General features: G+C 40.6%; 1 protein-coding gene across 1 annotated transcript in view; it reads left to right on the forward strand.

The window, feature by feature from the left end:
* The window catches only part of LOC144520202 (metabotropic glutamate receptor 7-like), a 72,112-nt gene extending 66,494 nt beyond the window's left edge, over window positions 1-5,618 (forward strand). Inside the window, exons 11-12 of the mRNA XM_078253872.1 lie at window positions 1,527-1,779; window positions 4,583-5,618. Coding sequence (XP_078109998.1) covers window positions 1,527-1,779; window positions 4,583-4,632 — 303 coding nt within the window. The 3' untranslated portion in view covers window positions 4,633-5,618. The remainder of the gene's footprint in view (window positions 1-1,526; window positions 1,780-4,582) is intronic.
* The last annotated feature ends 10,170 nt before the right edge of the window (window positions 5,619-15,788 follow it).

The following is a 15,788-nucleotide window of genomic DNA, read 5'->3' on the forward strand; positions in this document are numbered from 1 at the left end:
TGAATGATTGGTGGAGATTGGATGACAAAGACATGACTGGCATGTAAATAAGTATCTTGTATGAAAGATATAACCATTAGTTGTGCTATTTACCAAGAAAAACTGTATGCAAATGGTGACATTTCTTCCTCTCACTGAGTCAGTGAGCATTTCGCTGCTCTGCAGATACACTGGTGGCTAATGTGTTTACAAATGTATCCTCTCCCCTTTCACATTACCAGTGGCTGGCAGCATACAACTGACATCCGATGCTTTCAAGTGCAGTACATTAATGAGAGGGCTTTGGTGATCTGCTCTTGAAACAATAATGTCCCCTCTTGAAGTGATTCTTTCTCCTCCAAGACCCTTAAATAAAAAAAAAAGAGGCTATTGAGTGCTGAATTACTGTCTTTACTACCTCTTAATGAAATCACCACCCTTTGATGAAATAGCTGTGTTAACCTAAATGTTAGCGTGATCTGAGTTACAGTATGTAGGTTCGTAATTACTACACGTGAAGGGTGTTAGGTTACCTCTGAAAATGAATGTTAAGGAGAAAACATTTACCCGTGTTGGGCTCAGATGAATGGAAATCTTGTGAATGATTTTACCACTTAACGCAGTGAGAGCCTTTCACAGGCTGCACTCCACTGCGTGCAAAGCTGCAGAAAAACAAATGTGGACCTGCAGTGAGATGCAGTGTTCTTAGTCCATGCTCTACTCAAAGAGGAATTGACATTGAAATGCGGGGGGGCTACAGGAATTGTTAGTGGAGGAAGAAGTAGCTCAGCGGCTGTAGATTGGTCTAATGAATGCTTGAGTGGTAAGATAAAGGTTCTGATATGAGGGGAAAGGAAAGGTGACTGCAACATTTCACGGACAGCGGGGTCTATCAATCTAGTCAAGGTTCCGAGTGGACGGGCTGGTAGAAAGGAGGCCATGTGAGGACATTTTGACAAAGTCATGGGGATGCTTCTGCTATTGTCATTAATACGCTTGAACTGTCTTGGACTTGACGGAGTAGCTGCAGGTCAGGCTTTAATAAATGCTGCTGGATTATGTTACCGTACGCATGACTGCTCTTTTCCCCACATCTACACATAGCAAATATCCACACCACCTACGTATCTGATAATATTGTTAGATTATAAAAAAAAAACAATTTTGCTATTGAATAGAATTATCAGTTATTGTCAGGTTGTGTATTAAATTAGTCAAACATCCATCTAATGTCGTGGGCCCTTTTTAGAGGAGTTTCTCTACACTCCAGGATTGAAAAAGGTACGACTAATGAACTTTATTCGCTGGATGCTCATATTCTGTTATCAGGCGATGGTTATTATTAGGTTTTGCCTCTTCCTATGTTCAACAGTGTGACTGTTCTGTAATTGGCCATAGATGTTAAGCCATCGTAGCTGTCTCACCCCTTATTTGTCTTGATAAGGTTTTAAAGTGACTAATTTATCTGCTTCATAGAACTGTTTTTTTTCTATTGCTATTCTAGTCTGTATTAAAATCATTTTTTACCTGTCTGTGCTTTCTTCCAGCTATACATTCAGACAACCACCCTGACCATCTCCATGAACCTCAGTGCCTCAGTAGCACTGGGCATGCTCTACATGCCCAAGGTGTACATCATTATCTTCCACCCTGAGATGAACGTACAGAAGAGGAAGCGTAGCTTCAAGGCTGTGGTCACAGCTGCCACAATGTCATCACGTCTGTCCCAGAAGCCCAACGAGAGGCCCAATGGAGAGGCTAAGACTGAGCTGTGTGAGAACCCTGCTGCTGACCCCATGAGTAAGTAGCCCGGTGAGAGAATCACAAAGCCTCATATGTATGCACCAAGAACCGAGCACTTTAACTTTACATTAGACCACATTTCATGTGTAATCAGAATCAATGTAATCTACTGCTTTAAAGCCCAGAATGCAATATTAAGTAATTTGTAAAACACAACATGAATGCTTTTCTATGCCAAACTATGCACCAGCATTTGTCTCAAAATGGCATGGTCATAAAATCTATTAACACATACAGGCTCAGTCTGTCCATTTAGTCTGCAATGAGTTAACAAAGCTTGTATATAGATCAGGATGTTATACAGACCACAGAGAGCCAGGAGTTGATCTCTCTCTCTCTCTCTCTCTCTCTCCCCCCCTTTGGAGGTTTCTAGGTTGTAAATGTTATTTTCCCAGAAAGGGGCGAATGAGATGTCTTTCTAGTCTTTCTCATATTTCCTTTCTTGTACTAGAAAGTCCCATTCCAGCAATTTAATTGGGTGGCTACTTGGGTAAAATGTATGCATAATGTCCTATAGAATGGACCCAGTTATCTCAGGTTCCTGATAAATGGTTAGACCTTTAGCTCAAGTGCACAGCAGTGAGCATGAAAGAAGATGTGGGGGGACTCGCTCTGTCAAGAGATTTGAAGAAGCAGGGCTTTGTCGCCAGGAATGGAAAGAGATAATCTGTCTCTGTGGCTGTGTGTTACTCATACCACCCTTCATCTGAAACAGCAAGCGTGATCCTGTTAGCAAAGATAATACTGGGTATTAGTACGTGAGTGGGGAAGCCTACATACTTCCACAGTTAGGTGATAAGAGTGTTGCATCTGGGGTGAGAAACAACAAATCTCAAAAGGGTTTTGGATTAAAAAAAAGTGGAATTTAGACCAGCGTTGCCATGGAAGCTCTTTGCTCTTTTCTAGTTGTCAGGATGAAGACAGAGATGATTGACAGCTCATGCAAATCACACATCAGTCTCCAAAGGCCTCCTCTCCCGCAACGCTTCTAATCACACAGAGCGATCATGGCACCCACAGGTGCACCAGCCCCTCAACCCCTCTTTAAATTATGCCTACGAGATGACAGATTTTCCTGGGAGTTCCTCCAAAACCCCCAACAGTTGTCACACTCATCTGTCAGGAGCTGAATAAGCTTTGTGTATGTGTACAACTGTGAGCGTGCGGTTTTCAATGTGTGTATCTGTGTGTGACTGAATGTGTGAGTTACGCACATACAGTATAAATCAGATAGCTGATGCAAGTGTATCAGGGGATGGGGAACATATCCTTCATGAAGGATCCCGAATGCAAATTCACTCTGCATTGAGGGTGAAGCCTTAACATCTGTCGCAGCAGCACATCAGAAGTCCCCAAGCAGGGCATGTGGTCTCTGCGACGCCCTCCCAAAAGTGCGCCGTGTCATTTGCTCTGTGTCTCTCACCTTCTGTCTCTCCTACATGAATATCTTCACACCCCGTCTCACCTCCGAGCACTCTCTCTCCTCCTCTTGCCCTTCTTTTTTAGCGGCTGAAGAAGTGACATTTATTAATGGCGAATTTATGTGCATGACCGCCCCGAAACCTGAACTGTGCCTCGACCATCCCTGGAGACTGTCCGTCAAGTCCTGTAACCATCAGAGCGCCAAATACCTCCCTTTCAGGGATGAGATGACTCTGAGTGATTTATAGCATTAAGAGCATTAGCAGTTCTGCAGTTTTACATTGGTATTGATACGGTGTAATATCTTCATGATTATGCCTCTAAAAGACCTTGCAAATCAGAGATGATGAAATGCTTCACAATCCTGTACTATGTTTTTTTTTTTTTTTTTCAAATATAGATCAATCAAAACAGGCATGACTTTTCAGATCAATTTCATTTTATGAATAATGAGTACTGTGGGAAGAAAACTGAACCCAACAAAAACCGCAGAACAAAATGTAAGAAAAGTTATGAAATGAGATGAATAATAAGCTATCGATATTAAAAATTAGATGATTGCGTAGGAAGATGTCTAGATCGCGCACACACACACACGAAAAACTGATCTTCCTGAAGATGTGGTTAAAAGCAATAATCTGTATGTTTTATTCATCATTACTTGCTGGCCAAGACTACAAAATGCAGCTATAAAGAAATGGTGCAACTTTAATTGCATAGCCCATGGGAGCTGGTCGCCATAGCAACATTAAAGCAGTAGAATGAGAATTTATAGCAATGTCTGTGATTAAGAAAATGTACATGGTCCTTCTCCTCCGCACAGAAAGGACAACACACACACATCCTTGTACTTCGTGTTGGTTCACTGACTACATTCACGTTTTACTAAATGTTAACCACCACAACAATGCCTACCCTAAAACAGCCTTTTACAGAAGTCATGACAAGCCAGAAATGCCTTCACTCTGAAGGTTTGAACCTCAAATTGGTTCTCATAACGATAGATACACAGAAGGACACACACAAACACACAGCACCTAGGCACTCAGCCACATTCTGATAGGTTTCCATGGCAATCCAGGCTGGGATCACATTGCATGCCCTAGCATTTGTTCGGTGCTCACTTGTGTGGCGTTTGTGTTTTTTTTATCACTAGTCAACATCTGAAAATAGAAACTAAGGCTGTACGCGGGGGCACTGTGAGTTGAAATTATACACTAGGCCAGAAAATATTGCAACTGATTGCACACATCTGGTGGCAAGAATGCACAGTAGGAAGAGTTTCCCAAAGCAGTTGGTTTTAAGATGCATTTGCCTCTTGTTTTGTTTTAAGCAGTCCTCCAAAGTAAATCCTAATCTTGTTTTACTCTGTTCTCAGGTCAAGCAACCAAGAAAACATATGTGAGTTACAACAACCTCAGGATCTGATCTGCTGAAAATGAATGCCGTTTGTCCTTTTATCTGTGATTTGAAAAGGGAGGGCAGCTCTAGAGGAAGAGAGAAAGACAGAGAGACAGGAGAGCGAGCGCAGGCATCACAGCACCACCTGCAGTACCTATGCACTCCAGGACTGTGGATAGCATCCAACCTTCATCCAGACATGATACATGAGTACTGACAGAGACTAGCACAGCTGTAGGCCAGTGTGGCTGGGTCGGCATAACGAACCAAACTGTAGGTTTTAAACTTGTGTTGTGGCCCCTTTTCTCTCTGACAGAGAATAACTTGCCTGCTAAAAGGGGTCACTGTGAACGAGGACATAGCGCAAAATAAAAAGGACAGTGGATCTGCTTTCAAGATATTTTCTTTTAAAATGTCATAAAGCCATATTCTCTTGGGGTTCCCATTATCTGAATTTTTGTTTTGTATTGTTTCAGTGATTTTCTTCTGTGCCTCTTTTTTTTGCAGTTGATTTAATTACCTTGAACAGCAAGCTCTGCCACATACAGTAGACTTTGTGTTACTGAAACCAACTCAAATCAGTACCAGATGATTATTATTATTATTATTATTATTATGTTAGAGTGATGGGCATTGTAAGTATGTTTTATTTGTAAATATTTGAGAGTATTTTCATGTTTGGAGTACAAAAATAGATATCCAGTCTTTGTTCAATTGGATTTGGATGGTAATGAAAAGCACCACAAAGTGTTCACTTTGCATGTGCCAATGTATGTTTGTTCTATTTGATGTAAACAACAAAAAAAAGAGAAATAAATTCTGAAAATGATAATACGCTTCAGAATTGAATTGAATTTACCCCCCCGTATCTGCAAGCATGTTTGTTTTATATAGTTTCGTACTGGGTATATTATGCCTAATTATGGTGTGGGAAACATTTCATATCAGAGCAATCATGCAAGTATGTTGTGATGTCCGTCAAATTATGAACATGTAATAAAATAATTTTGTTATCTTTTATACTAATTAAACCAGACAGCATATCATAGTTATTTCTTTGCTTGTACGTGCGTATGACTGGGCATGTTTGTGTTTTGTAGTGCAAGGGAGTTTGGCGTATATTACTTGCACTTTTTCATACAGCAGTTTAAATATGCCAAACTCCCTTGCTGTGTTGTTTATGGGTTTTCTGTAAACCAATGGAAATGTCATGTGCTCATTTACATTAGTGAGCTCACTGAGCAGTGCTGTCATGCAAAGAGATGAGACCCTGCGAGAGGGGAGGATGTCCACTAGCTGATTCCTTTACTCACCCTTTGCTCTTTTCTGTCGCATCCATTGTTTCTCTCTCACTGTTGCTCCTTCCAAGTCCCACCACCAACACCCTACATGAATAATATAACATGTCAGATCAATTTGTCCTGCTGATGGCCGAGCTTTACGAGCTTACCGCTCTTTATTCCTGTGCCTGCCCGCAAGCATAATGTTACTATTTTCAATATCGATTATAATATAAAAACAAATAGGCCACGCATGAGAGACTTCTGTTTCTTCACCCGGTAAGCATCTCTCTCTAGGCTGTTACATGGGCAAATGATATATGACCAAGAGACGCTGATTCCTCTATTCTGTGTGTGTGTGTGTGTGTCTATATTCGTGGGGTCCAAAAACCAGGGAATACAGTATACTTGTGGGGTCTGCACATTTTGGGGCCCAAAATCCTAGACCCCACAAGGTTAAAGGGCTGTTTGAAGGTTAAGGCTTGGTTTTATGATTAGGGTTAGAATTAGGTTATGGTTAGGGTGAGGGTAAGGGTTAAGGTTAGGCATTTAGTTATGATGGTTAAGGTTAGAGTAAGGGGCTAGGGAATGCATTATGTCAATGACGGGTCCCCACAAAGATAGTGAAACAAACGTGTGAGTGAGAGAGCGAGAGAGAGCGAGAGAGTGAGAGAGCGAGAGAGAGAGAGCGAGAGAGAGAAAGAGAGAGAGAAATAGTGGGAAAGAGATCCTTACCCACACAGGTTCTCTTTTGTTTCTCTTTCCATTTGTCTTGCATCTCTCTCAGCTCCTGTGGGACCAGATGGTCTTTATTCTCATACACACAGTCTGTCATTTTCTGTTGCACACAGCCAGGCAAAATCCCACTTATGCCCAATTACGACTAGCCTCTCCCCCACCAAATTAATTGCCTGTTTCAGTGTCTGTGTGCAAGTAATCAGTCGGGGCTGAATAGATCTGCAGATCAGCAAAAAGAAAAATAGTAAACAGCTCAAGCAATACTATTTGGGATCTTGACAAAACTTTGAGAGACGCAATCTTTGATATGCAGAAAATATTTAAACACAACTATGAAAACATGTTCAGGAAGGTCGCTTTTTTTCCCACTTACCTAAAATAGTGTGAAGTATGGTTTACTCCAGCTCCAAACTCTCAAGGCTCCTACGTAAGAGCCCACCTGCTCAGTATGCACCTGTTCCGTAGGCAGCAGTTTCCTGGGAAAACATCAAAGGTAGGAAACTAATCATGGTGGACCGAGAGCAAGGCACACTCCTACAGGAGGATTTAAATGTTTCAAACTCTAAGCACTGTCAATCGCAGATTATTATGGGTGGAACATTTGAAGTTGAACAATAGTACACAGGCTTGCCACGAGTTCTGATTCTTAAGAGCTGTCTAGTTATAAAGTTGTCAAAAGTGTCCTCATTGTGTAGGAATTACAAGTCTGCATGACCCAATTTCGATGACAAGGTGACACCGCTGCTATATGAAGCGTACATTTCAGAATGCGCCTCGTGTGACGTGTAGAAGTCTCAGCACCAAACGCTCAGGCTTTCTTCTATCTGGAGTTTTCATGTCACTTTGGTCCAGCTCTGCCTTTGAAGAAAGCCTGCCTTATCTTGTCAGAACTCCTGATGTGCTCTTTCACAGACAATTTACTGATGCAGAGTCTAGATTAGCTCTGTTTCATGGCTCCCGGGCTCTCCTATCTCTCCATAAATGTCCAATTATCCAACTCCAGCCAGAGTGAACCCTTATCTGCTTCCCGTCAGTGACCAACGGAGGCCTGATATAACGTGGGGTGGATAAAGACACCATTCACTACACACTTATTCCCCACACACATCTTGTACTCAAAACCTCCTTATGATGCTTTTTGTTTACCAGCATCTTTTTTTCTTCCTCCATCCGCTCTGAAGAAGAAATCAGGCCAGTTACTGTTACCAGCACATGGTGACACCAAGATTTTATAATTAGTTGTACAGTAAGATAGCCCTTGGTTAGACATGAATCATAACATCCACATCTCCTCATAGCCACTAATTACCATCTAAAAGTGGTTTCTGAACAGGCTCTGCAGCTGAGATGCTGTTTGTTTTTCTACGAGAAAATATACGGTGCCTCTTATTCTACGTGAATAAATTAGTGTAGGCTCACTTGGTGTCATTTCTTATCCGTGGGTCTATCGACCTACGCCTTGCTTCTTTCTCTGCACAGCGAGTGTGTGCTTGCCACAGCGTTATTGCATTTTTAATCAGCGGAAGAAAAAGAGAGAGAGAGAGAGAGAGAGAGATCTCTCTCTCTCAAATTTGCTCATTTGACAGTCATTAGAGATATGGATTTTGACAGTACACAATTAGCTCAGTCACCTCCTTTATCTTCACTCATCTTTGGCTGGGGGATTTAGTATGTGTTGCCTCTCCTGTAATAATTGTTATACCTCTCTCGCCATCTCCCTCTAGGTCTTCCCCTCCCATCTCTTCGATATCCAAACTTCTAATTCCATCTTTCCCCCAACTAATGCTTATTTGAAAATTACATATCTGACTTCATGGATTTTAATTGACTGCTGTGTTATTAAGACTTATTACGTCTTCAGTATTCACAGCTGAGTAGGTGCGCTAATCTGCTGCTTTCCCCCAATTTCCCCTTACAGAAAAATGCATTCATGGAGAAAAGAAGAATGAATATGTTGCATATTTGTTATGCTTTGGCTGCATGAAGATCCAACTCACTTTTAGAAGATTGTTAAAAATAAAGTAGTGCATTTTTTTTTAACATTGAATCACAGCTCAGGTTCACAGCACAAACAAAATCCAACAGCATTTAAAGCAAGACAGTTCACCTGTGGCTTAAACAGGAGTTGACAGAGATACTGTAAGTGCTTGCTGGCTGTGAAATTTAACTGGAAAGCTAAGCCCTTGATTTCAAGGAGCATAGCAAAAACAATGCATTTCCACATCCCACACAGATCAGTGTTATTTCAAAGAAAAGTAAATGCCTAAAAAGAAAACTGAAATGGAAATAAATAGTTGAGGAAGAGTGATAGAAATCCACATCAAAGAAAGACAATCCTGAAAGGTACAGAGAATAAATCACATACCACACTTGTTCACTTGTTAAGGAGTAGATTAGTAGAATCAGCTGTCTGGTGTTGCACTTTTATTTAGTCTTTCTTCTTAAAACTCATCGTAATTCAGGCACATAAATCCTGCACATGAATCCACCTTTAAATGCTTAAAAGCTACAAGTTTTGCTTTGGGCATTGTGCATGGAAGTGTACTGTCAAATGATAATAAATCAATTCAAAGTGTGAATTATAGTCTTACCACGCAAACTACATCGCTAAAGATTGCGTGTCTCATTTTTCAGTTGGCGGTGGAGTGTGGAGCACTCTCCATTTGATTAAACTCTACCCAAAGGCTGCATCAATTATGTATCTTCACAATGGAGTTAATGGACTGCAATAACAGTTGAAGATGACTTGACTAAATTTCCACATGACATGGCAAGAAAAATCTCACTTCAGTAATGTAACCCTCCTGAACAGCTTGTCTGAAATAATAAAAGATCAGGCCTGCTTCTAGCTTATTAAATAAAATCACATTTTCTTGTGTTAATTTCCCTGTTCCAGTAGCCTAATCAGTAAGACATTATGCCCTCTGACAGATCGGTTTCCTCCAGGAGAGTGTTCAATGTAGCACACATGTCGGTGTGTGCGACATACACTTTCTGCCACGCAAGAGGCGGTGTATATTCCTTAATGTACCTGTGTGTGCACTGAATGCATATATGTGTGAATGTCTCCACTCAGCTTGCAATCCATCTACCTTGGAATCCAGCTTCTATAATTCTGGTCTCTGGGGTCTCATGAGTGGGAAGCAGAGAACAGAAGGGGCCTGACAAGCCCCGACTACACAGTCACTGACCCATCTGGCCAACAGGCCAGCGGGGAGCACGCAGGATGCAGAGACCAAAGCTCTGCACAAACATCCTGTGCTTACATGAGACTGGCGGATCACACCATTTACCTCATGCCAGTAAAAGGTAGACATGGTGTACAACAGCCACATACTGAGCAACCTTCATGTTTTATTTTGAGATGCTGCGTGTTGTCTGAACTGCATAGGAGAGAGGGCAAAGAGTTTCCAGCTAAATGCACATTGCTGAGAGGAATATGCTGTATGGTGCATAAAGGGATAGCGATCCTGCTGCTGTGTTGTGTATAATTTAGAGCAAAAACAACATGTTGACTCAGCTGTGATCTTCGCAAGTCATGCAGAGGTTGGTTCAACATGACATTACAGAGTTAACCTGACCTCAGTGCTGCGGTTTCTCCTCTACACTACAATGCACAGCCATGTAAATGTTTCTAACAACCTCTCAAATGTCAAGTGTTCTGCCGCTGCCCTCAGCCCCTTAAAATGCTGCTCACAACATTAAAGCCAGTGCAAGCAGCCAGCACAAGGCAGCATCTGTCATCTGCCCTTATGAAACTCTCCCAACTTCTTAGCTTTGTCATGCCTGCGAAAACCCACCACATCCACGGGAGCGGGCGCCTTCCATGACTGAAGACGAGGATTTCCACCCGAGCTCTGGAATGGATTCAATTTATGAGATAAGAAGCAAAATGCAATTAGTCTACACTTTCTAAATCTGTGACTGAATTATGGGCGTCTCACAGTTGTTATAACTTATCTCACTTTCTAATTATGAGTGTGACTTAAGAGAGAGCTGACACATTTTGTTATCAGGGTGAATTAACCGAAGATCACTTCTTTGCTGATGCACTGTTTAATAAATAGCAGCCATCAGTGATACAATCACTGATTTACATGTGGCGTTATGGTAACTTTGAAAGTAATGAATTTAAATAAACTCAAGTATCTTGTAATAGGATCTTGTTGCCTATACACACACAGTATCTGATAAATGATAATTGCAGTTCTGTATTTTGTTTACCAAAGCTTAAGGCTACTTTTTTTTCGGTCTACAAAAGATATGATCTCATGCAGGTTATCAGTCAGTACATTTGCCATGGTGTAATGCTACTGCCATCTACTGATAACTGCAGCGATCTCCATCTTTCCCTCTGTATCTTGTTTTCTCACGACCCTGTCTCAGAATATATGATCTGTACAACCAGTCCCGACAGATTACAAAATGTACTTCTGAATAGACTTCCTGTTCAGCGCTCAGGGCAAGGCAGCTCATTGTGTCGGCATTACTAACGCATTCCAATGAACTTACTTTATTCTTTCACAAGATGGCGCTGCGGTCATTGTTGGTGAGAGGACAAGATGCAGCCTGCAGATGAGGTGAGGATTTAACTTCATCTTGATCATTTCCAGTGCTGTAAAGAGAGATTGTAATCACACGCTTTTGTCACCTTGGAGGACAATGCATTGGATTAGGTTAATTCCCCGGATACTAAACCTAAATGTACACATACCCAACTCTAATTATACCTGATCTTTAGTCTTACAGTAACCTAAATGATCTTATGGGGTCAGCATTTTGCCCCAAACAGGTTGTCCTAACTATACAGCCACACCCACACCCCCACACACACACACCCGTCAACGGAGAAAACCCCATTACCAAGCAGCTAACGTTACCATAGCGCTTCCAACCCTCCTGTGGCACTTTAGCTACACTTCTAAACCCTACAAAGTGAAGTGGATGTGATATATATTGTTACTCACCATTGAAGCTCAATTCTCCGATCACAGGTTGAGGCACGGGTTGATCAAACATGGTTGAAACCCGTTAATGCCAAAAAGCTATATTAGCAGTAATGCCTAACTAGCAGCACACCGCAGTTAGCCAAGCTCCCAAAAGAAAAATAAAGAAAAACATGCTGCTGTTGAAGAGAGTTGATTTGTTTGTTTACAAATTATTCCTGAACCACAGACTGTTGAGTTTTGGTTAATTATTGGTCGCTACAAGTTTACATAACGTTAATATTGCCTGTTTTTTCAACCCCCACCACCACCCGTGTTTTCCGCTTTGGTTTACAGTTCTCCCCAATTGTTTACACACCAAAATTGGGACTTGAACCGAAACCTGAAATGTACCAAATACCTAAACCTAGTCTGCAAAATTGCAAGCACAATTCCTGCATTACACTCAGCGTCCAATTCTGTATAACACTACACACAGCTGTCTACATTAGGCACACCATTCAAAATTAAAATCTCTGTAGTCCCTTTGGAAAGCAACACCAATCACAATGCCAAGCTCTATACACCAATTGGCAACACCCACTGCTCACAGGTGTAAACACTAGTTGCTGAATTGCGCACAAAGAGCTTGAGCACTATAAGGCCACAGATCAGTTTTCCTGTTTTGGAGAAAAATGGGATTCAATGACGAAGCTAGAGCTAGAGGTAGATGATGTGCTGTAGCCAGACCAAAATAGGAGGCAGGATGCAGCCTGATTTCGTCCGTCCTACATTTTGCATGTGTTTTTGTCTTTTTGTGTTTAGAGTGTTGAAAGAATTAGTCACTTTCATTTGTAATTTTTGTACAGTAAACCATTTATCTTACTGCATGTTTTCCTGGTTTTCTCATCTTGGATATGGAAAGTGGTACATGCAAAATACAAGTGTTCAAAAATACTGCATTTTGGAAATAAATGGCAATGTTTTTTGTTACTGTATTACAGTATTTGTTCATTTATATTTGAGTGGGTATACATTACTGTGACAGTCTTTTACAACCGGCTACAGCGTAACACTGGGAATGCAAAAGGCATAAACTTATTGATGGGATAGTCATAGTAGTGTTTTGTGTTGAGCACATCAGTGTGCTGTTGGTTGGTGGACAGAGCTATTCATATGATGGATGTGTGTGTGTGTGTGTGTGTGTGTGTGTGTGTGTGTGTGTCATTTTGATGCAAAAACACATTTTGGAAAGAGATGTAACAGTTTTGAATGCAGTGTTTGTTTTTGCTAGGGACATGTAGAGCTTACCATTTTCCAGTTTGGGGAAAATAGGCCAAGGATTCAGCAAACGTGAAACCAATTGGGAAAAACTGTAATACAGGCTATACCCAGAACAACAGTAACGTTACCAACACATTTGTTGGTTAAAATGTCTTTTGGTCTTGTAAACATTCACTGTGTTATACAAAAAGTAGAATTGGTATAGACCATAGCTACATTTCTGGATTATGCAAAATGAAAATGGCATTTAGCTTTAATTTTTTTTTATTATCAGAGTATGTCTTTATATTATTAAGTCAAGGGTAAAGACTGTTTGTACAGTACTGCAAGAGCACTCCTTATGATCTATGTATAATATGCAAAAAAATTTTTTATGGATTACCCATTATAAAATATTAAATATATAGGCTACTCATTGCTTCCCTAACAATTATCCTTCATCAATATGATGTTTTCTTTTATCATTGCACTTTCAGCCTAATGGGAAACAGAGTGCCACATTTCATGGGCTTTGGGCATCTAATGAGGCCAATTACTGAGTTGTCCATATCAACTGGTGCTGCCCACCATCATATCCTTTCTGTTTTTTCCACTGCTAAGTAGCAGATCACCTTACCGCCTCCTCAAGCACTAGGGTGCATACAAAGGCTGATTACTTTTTCTTTTTTTAATCAAGAGAAGTTTGTCAATAATACTGTGCAGTGGAAATAATTAGCCTCCTGTTTGCAACGAGAGCCTTGCCTGACATGGCTACAGGCGTAATTAGAATTTGTTATGACCCGCAGGTATTATAAACACACTTACAAAACACCCGTTTTGATTAGTGTTGAAATTAAAAAAAAGATACAGCAGGTGTTTTATAAACACTGATTGTGGAAATGTAAAAATCTGTGAAACTATTTACAGATTTAACAACTATAAAGCAAAGCATTTGTGTTCTGTATACTCTTATTTCAGTAATTAAGACAGATAAGACTGTTGGTGTGCAGAGCTGCAAAGCATCCGCAGCAGGTTTTCAAGTGCAGTGCTTCACACAAATCACCAACTGAAAGGTCAGTAGGTTTTCATGAGGTTATACATTTTTCATCACATACATTAACTTTCATTCTCAATACATTATTAATTGGGGGGGGGGGTTAATGAAGTGAGAGACTGGCAGGGCATAAAATAGCCTCAAGTCTACATTCTGATACACCCTCATTATCTACTACTGGCTGCTGTTATCGATTAGCTCAACTACATTTGTAGATTCAAACTACTCAACTGCTGTTGTAGCAGTTATCTGATCCTTAATGGAGAGTAGTATTAATAACAAGCATGTCCCTTCATACAATAGATGTGCTGTCGGTTGTGTACTTTTGCAGAAAGGTGTATGAAACTTGTGCTGTGAGACTCACTAAACTAATTAGGAGCAGTGGGCAGCCATAGTCTGGTGCCGGGGACCACCTCCAGCTGTAATGCCAGCGCTTATGTCAAGGACAATGGCAGGAGTTACCTAGCACGCATGTCTTTATGGTGGGAGGAAACCCACATGAGAACATGCAAACTTTACACAGAAAGGCCCTTGAACCTAGCACTCGGCAGTGTCTACCTGCTGTGAGGCAGCAGGGCTAACCACTGAGCTACCATGCCACCAAATTGAAGGTGATTGGTGCATTTTACCTAACAAGGTACAGTTTTAAAAGTTTAAGCTTACAGTAGGTCACTGCAAGAAAAAGGCAGTGTTTATAGTCCCAACTGTGTAGTAATATTAGTGAGCAGTTTTGTGCCTTCCTCCAACCTCAATCCCATCAAGTTTGTGTCAGTTGGTGTCAACATCAGATGCTAACTCCTGTCTGTCAGTGGTCAATGACTCCATCATGTGCTCCCAGAATAAAACATTATCCTACAACTGCATATTCTGTGTCAGAGGTGTCAAACAAAGACAGCCAGAGGCAATCATTCCTGCAGTTGCTGATGCCTGCTATATTATACGGTATGTTTTCAGAGGTATATGTAGGTTAAAAATGTACAAAAGGTATATGTAAATTAGGTGCCTTCCTGAAGAATGTTCATTTTAACTTTGTTGCCGCGTTGCATTGTTTTGTCATTACTGTAATGTACTGTATGTATTGTTTTGTACCCATGACATGTAACCATGGCAATACAAATCTGAAATCATGTCTGTTATTTATGCAACAAGGGTTGAAATGTCTGTTATTCAGTCTGTATATTTTTGAACAGTAAAAACTGTATTTAATCAGTGTTTGTAAGAAACTGGGTCTTTAAATGCAGCGTCACGAATACTGTATATATCTATGAAAATATGTAAATGAGTAGGTCGCCCACAGTTAGATGATTGTTGGCTTGTTGATAAATGATTATTACATTAAATTTGCAACATAACCCACCTCATAATCACCAATTACGTGTTACAATCATTGGTAAGACTGAGCAAATGAGAGCAGGGCAGATAACATAATTACAGCACTGACAATGAAGAAATTAAAAAAGTACAGTACACATTCTACATACAACTACAGCCACATCTGGTATGTATGAAGTTATGGGTATGTGTCAAGTGTTAAAAATAAGATTGTTCTCTCTTTGCAGTAAGTCACTGTCTAGAGAAGATGGGTCTGGAAATAATCAGTGATTCTATATGAGCTTAAAAAGGTAAAATAGCATGCTTGTGTGTCAGTTTGAATGCTCTTTAAATATACAAAAGAAACAATATTTAATGCCTTGATTAATTCCTAAAGCAACTTTTCACATATACATTATTGCTAAGATTACATCCAGAAGCCTTCATAGCAGTTGAAGGATTTCTTTCTAGCACTACCCAAAAAAACAATCAAAATGTCTTGTATTGCAACTTGTACTGAAAATGTACATTTGTCACAGCAGCATGGGTCACCAACCAGTGAAACTGTTTCTGACCTCTCCCGAATAAGCCATGATTACACAAGCTCTATAC

Source organism: Sander vitreus, chromosome 7 (assembly GCF_031162955.1).
Source record: "Sander vitreus isolate 19-12246 chromosome 7, sanVit1, whole genome shotgun sequence".
NCBI lineage: Eukaryota > Metazoa > Chordata > Actinopteri > Perciformes > Percidae > Sander > Sander vitreus.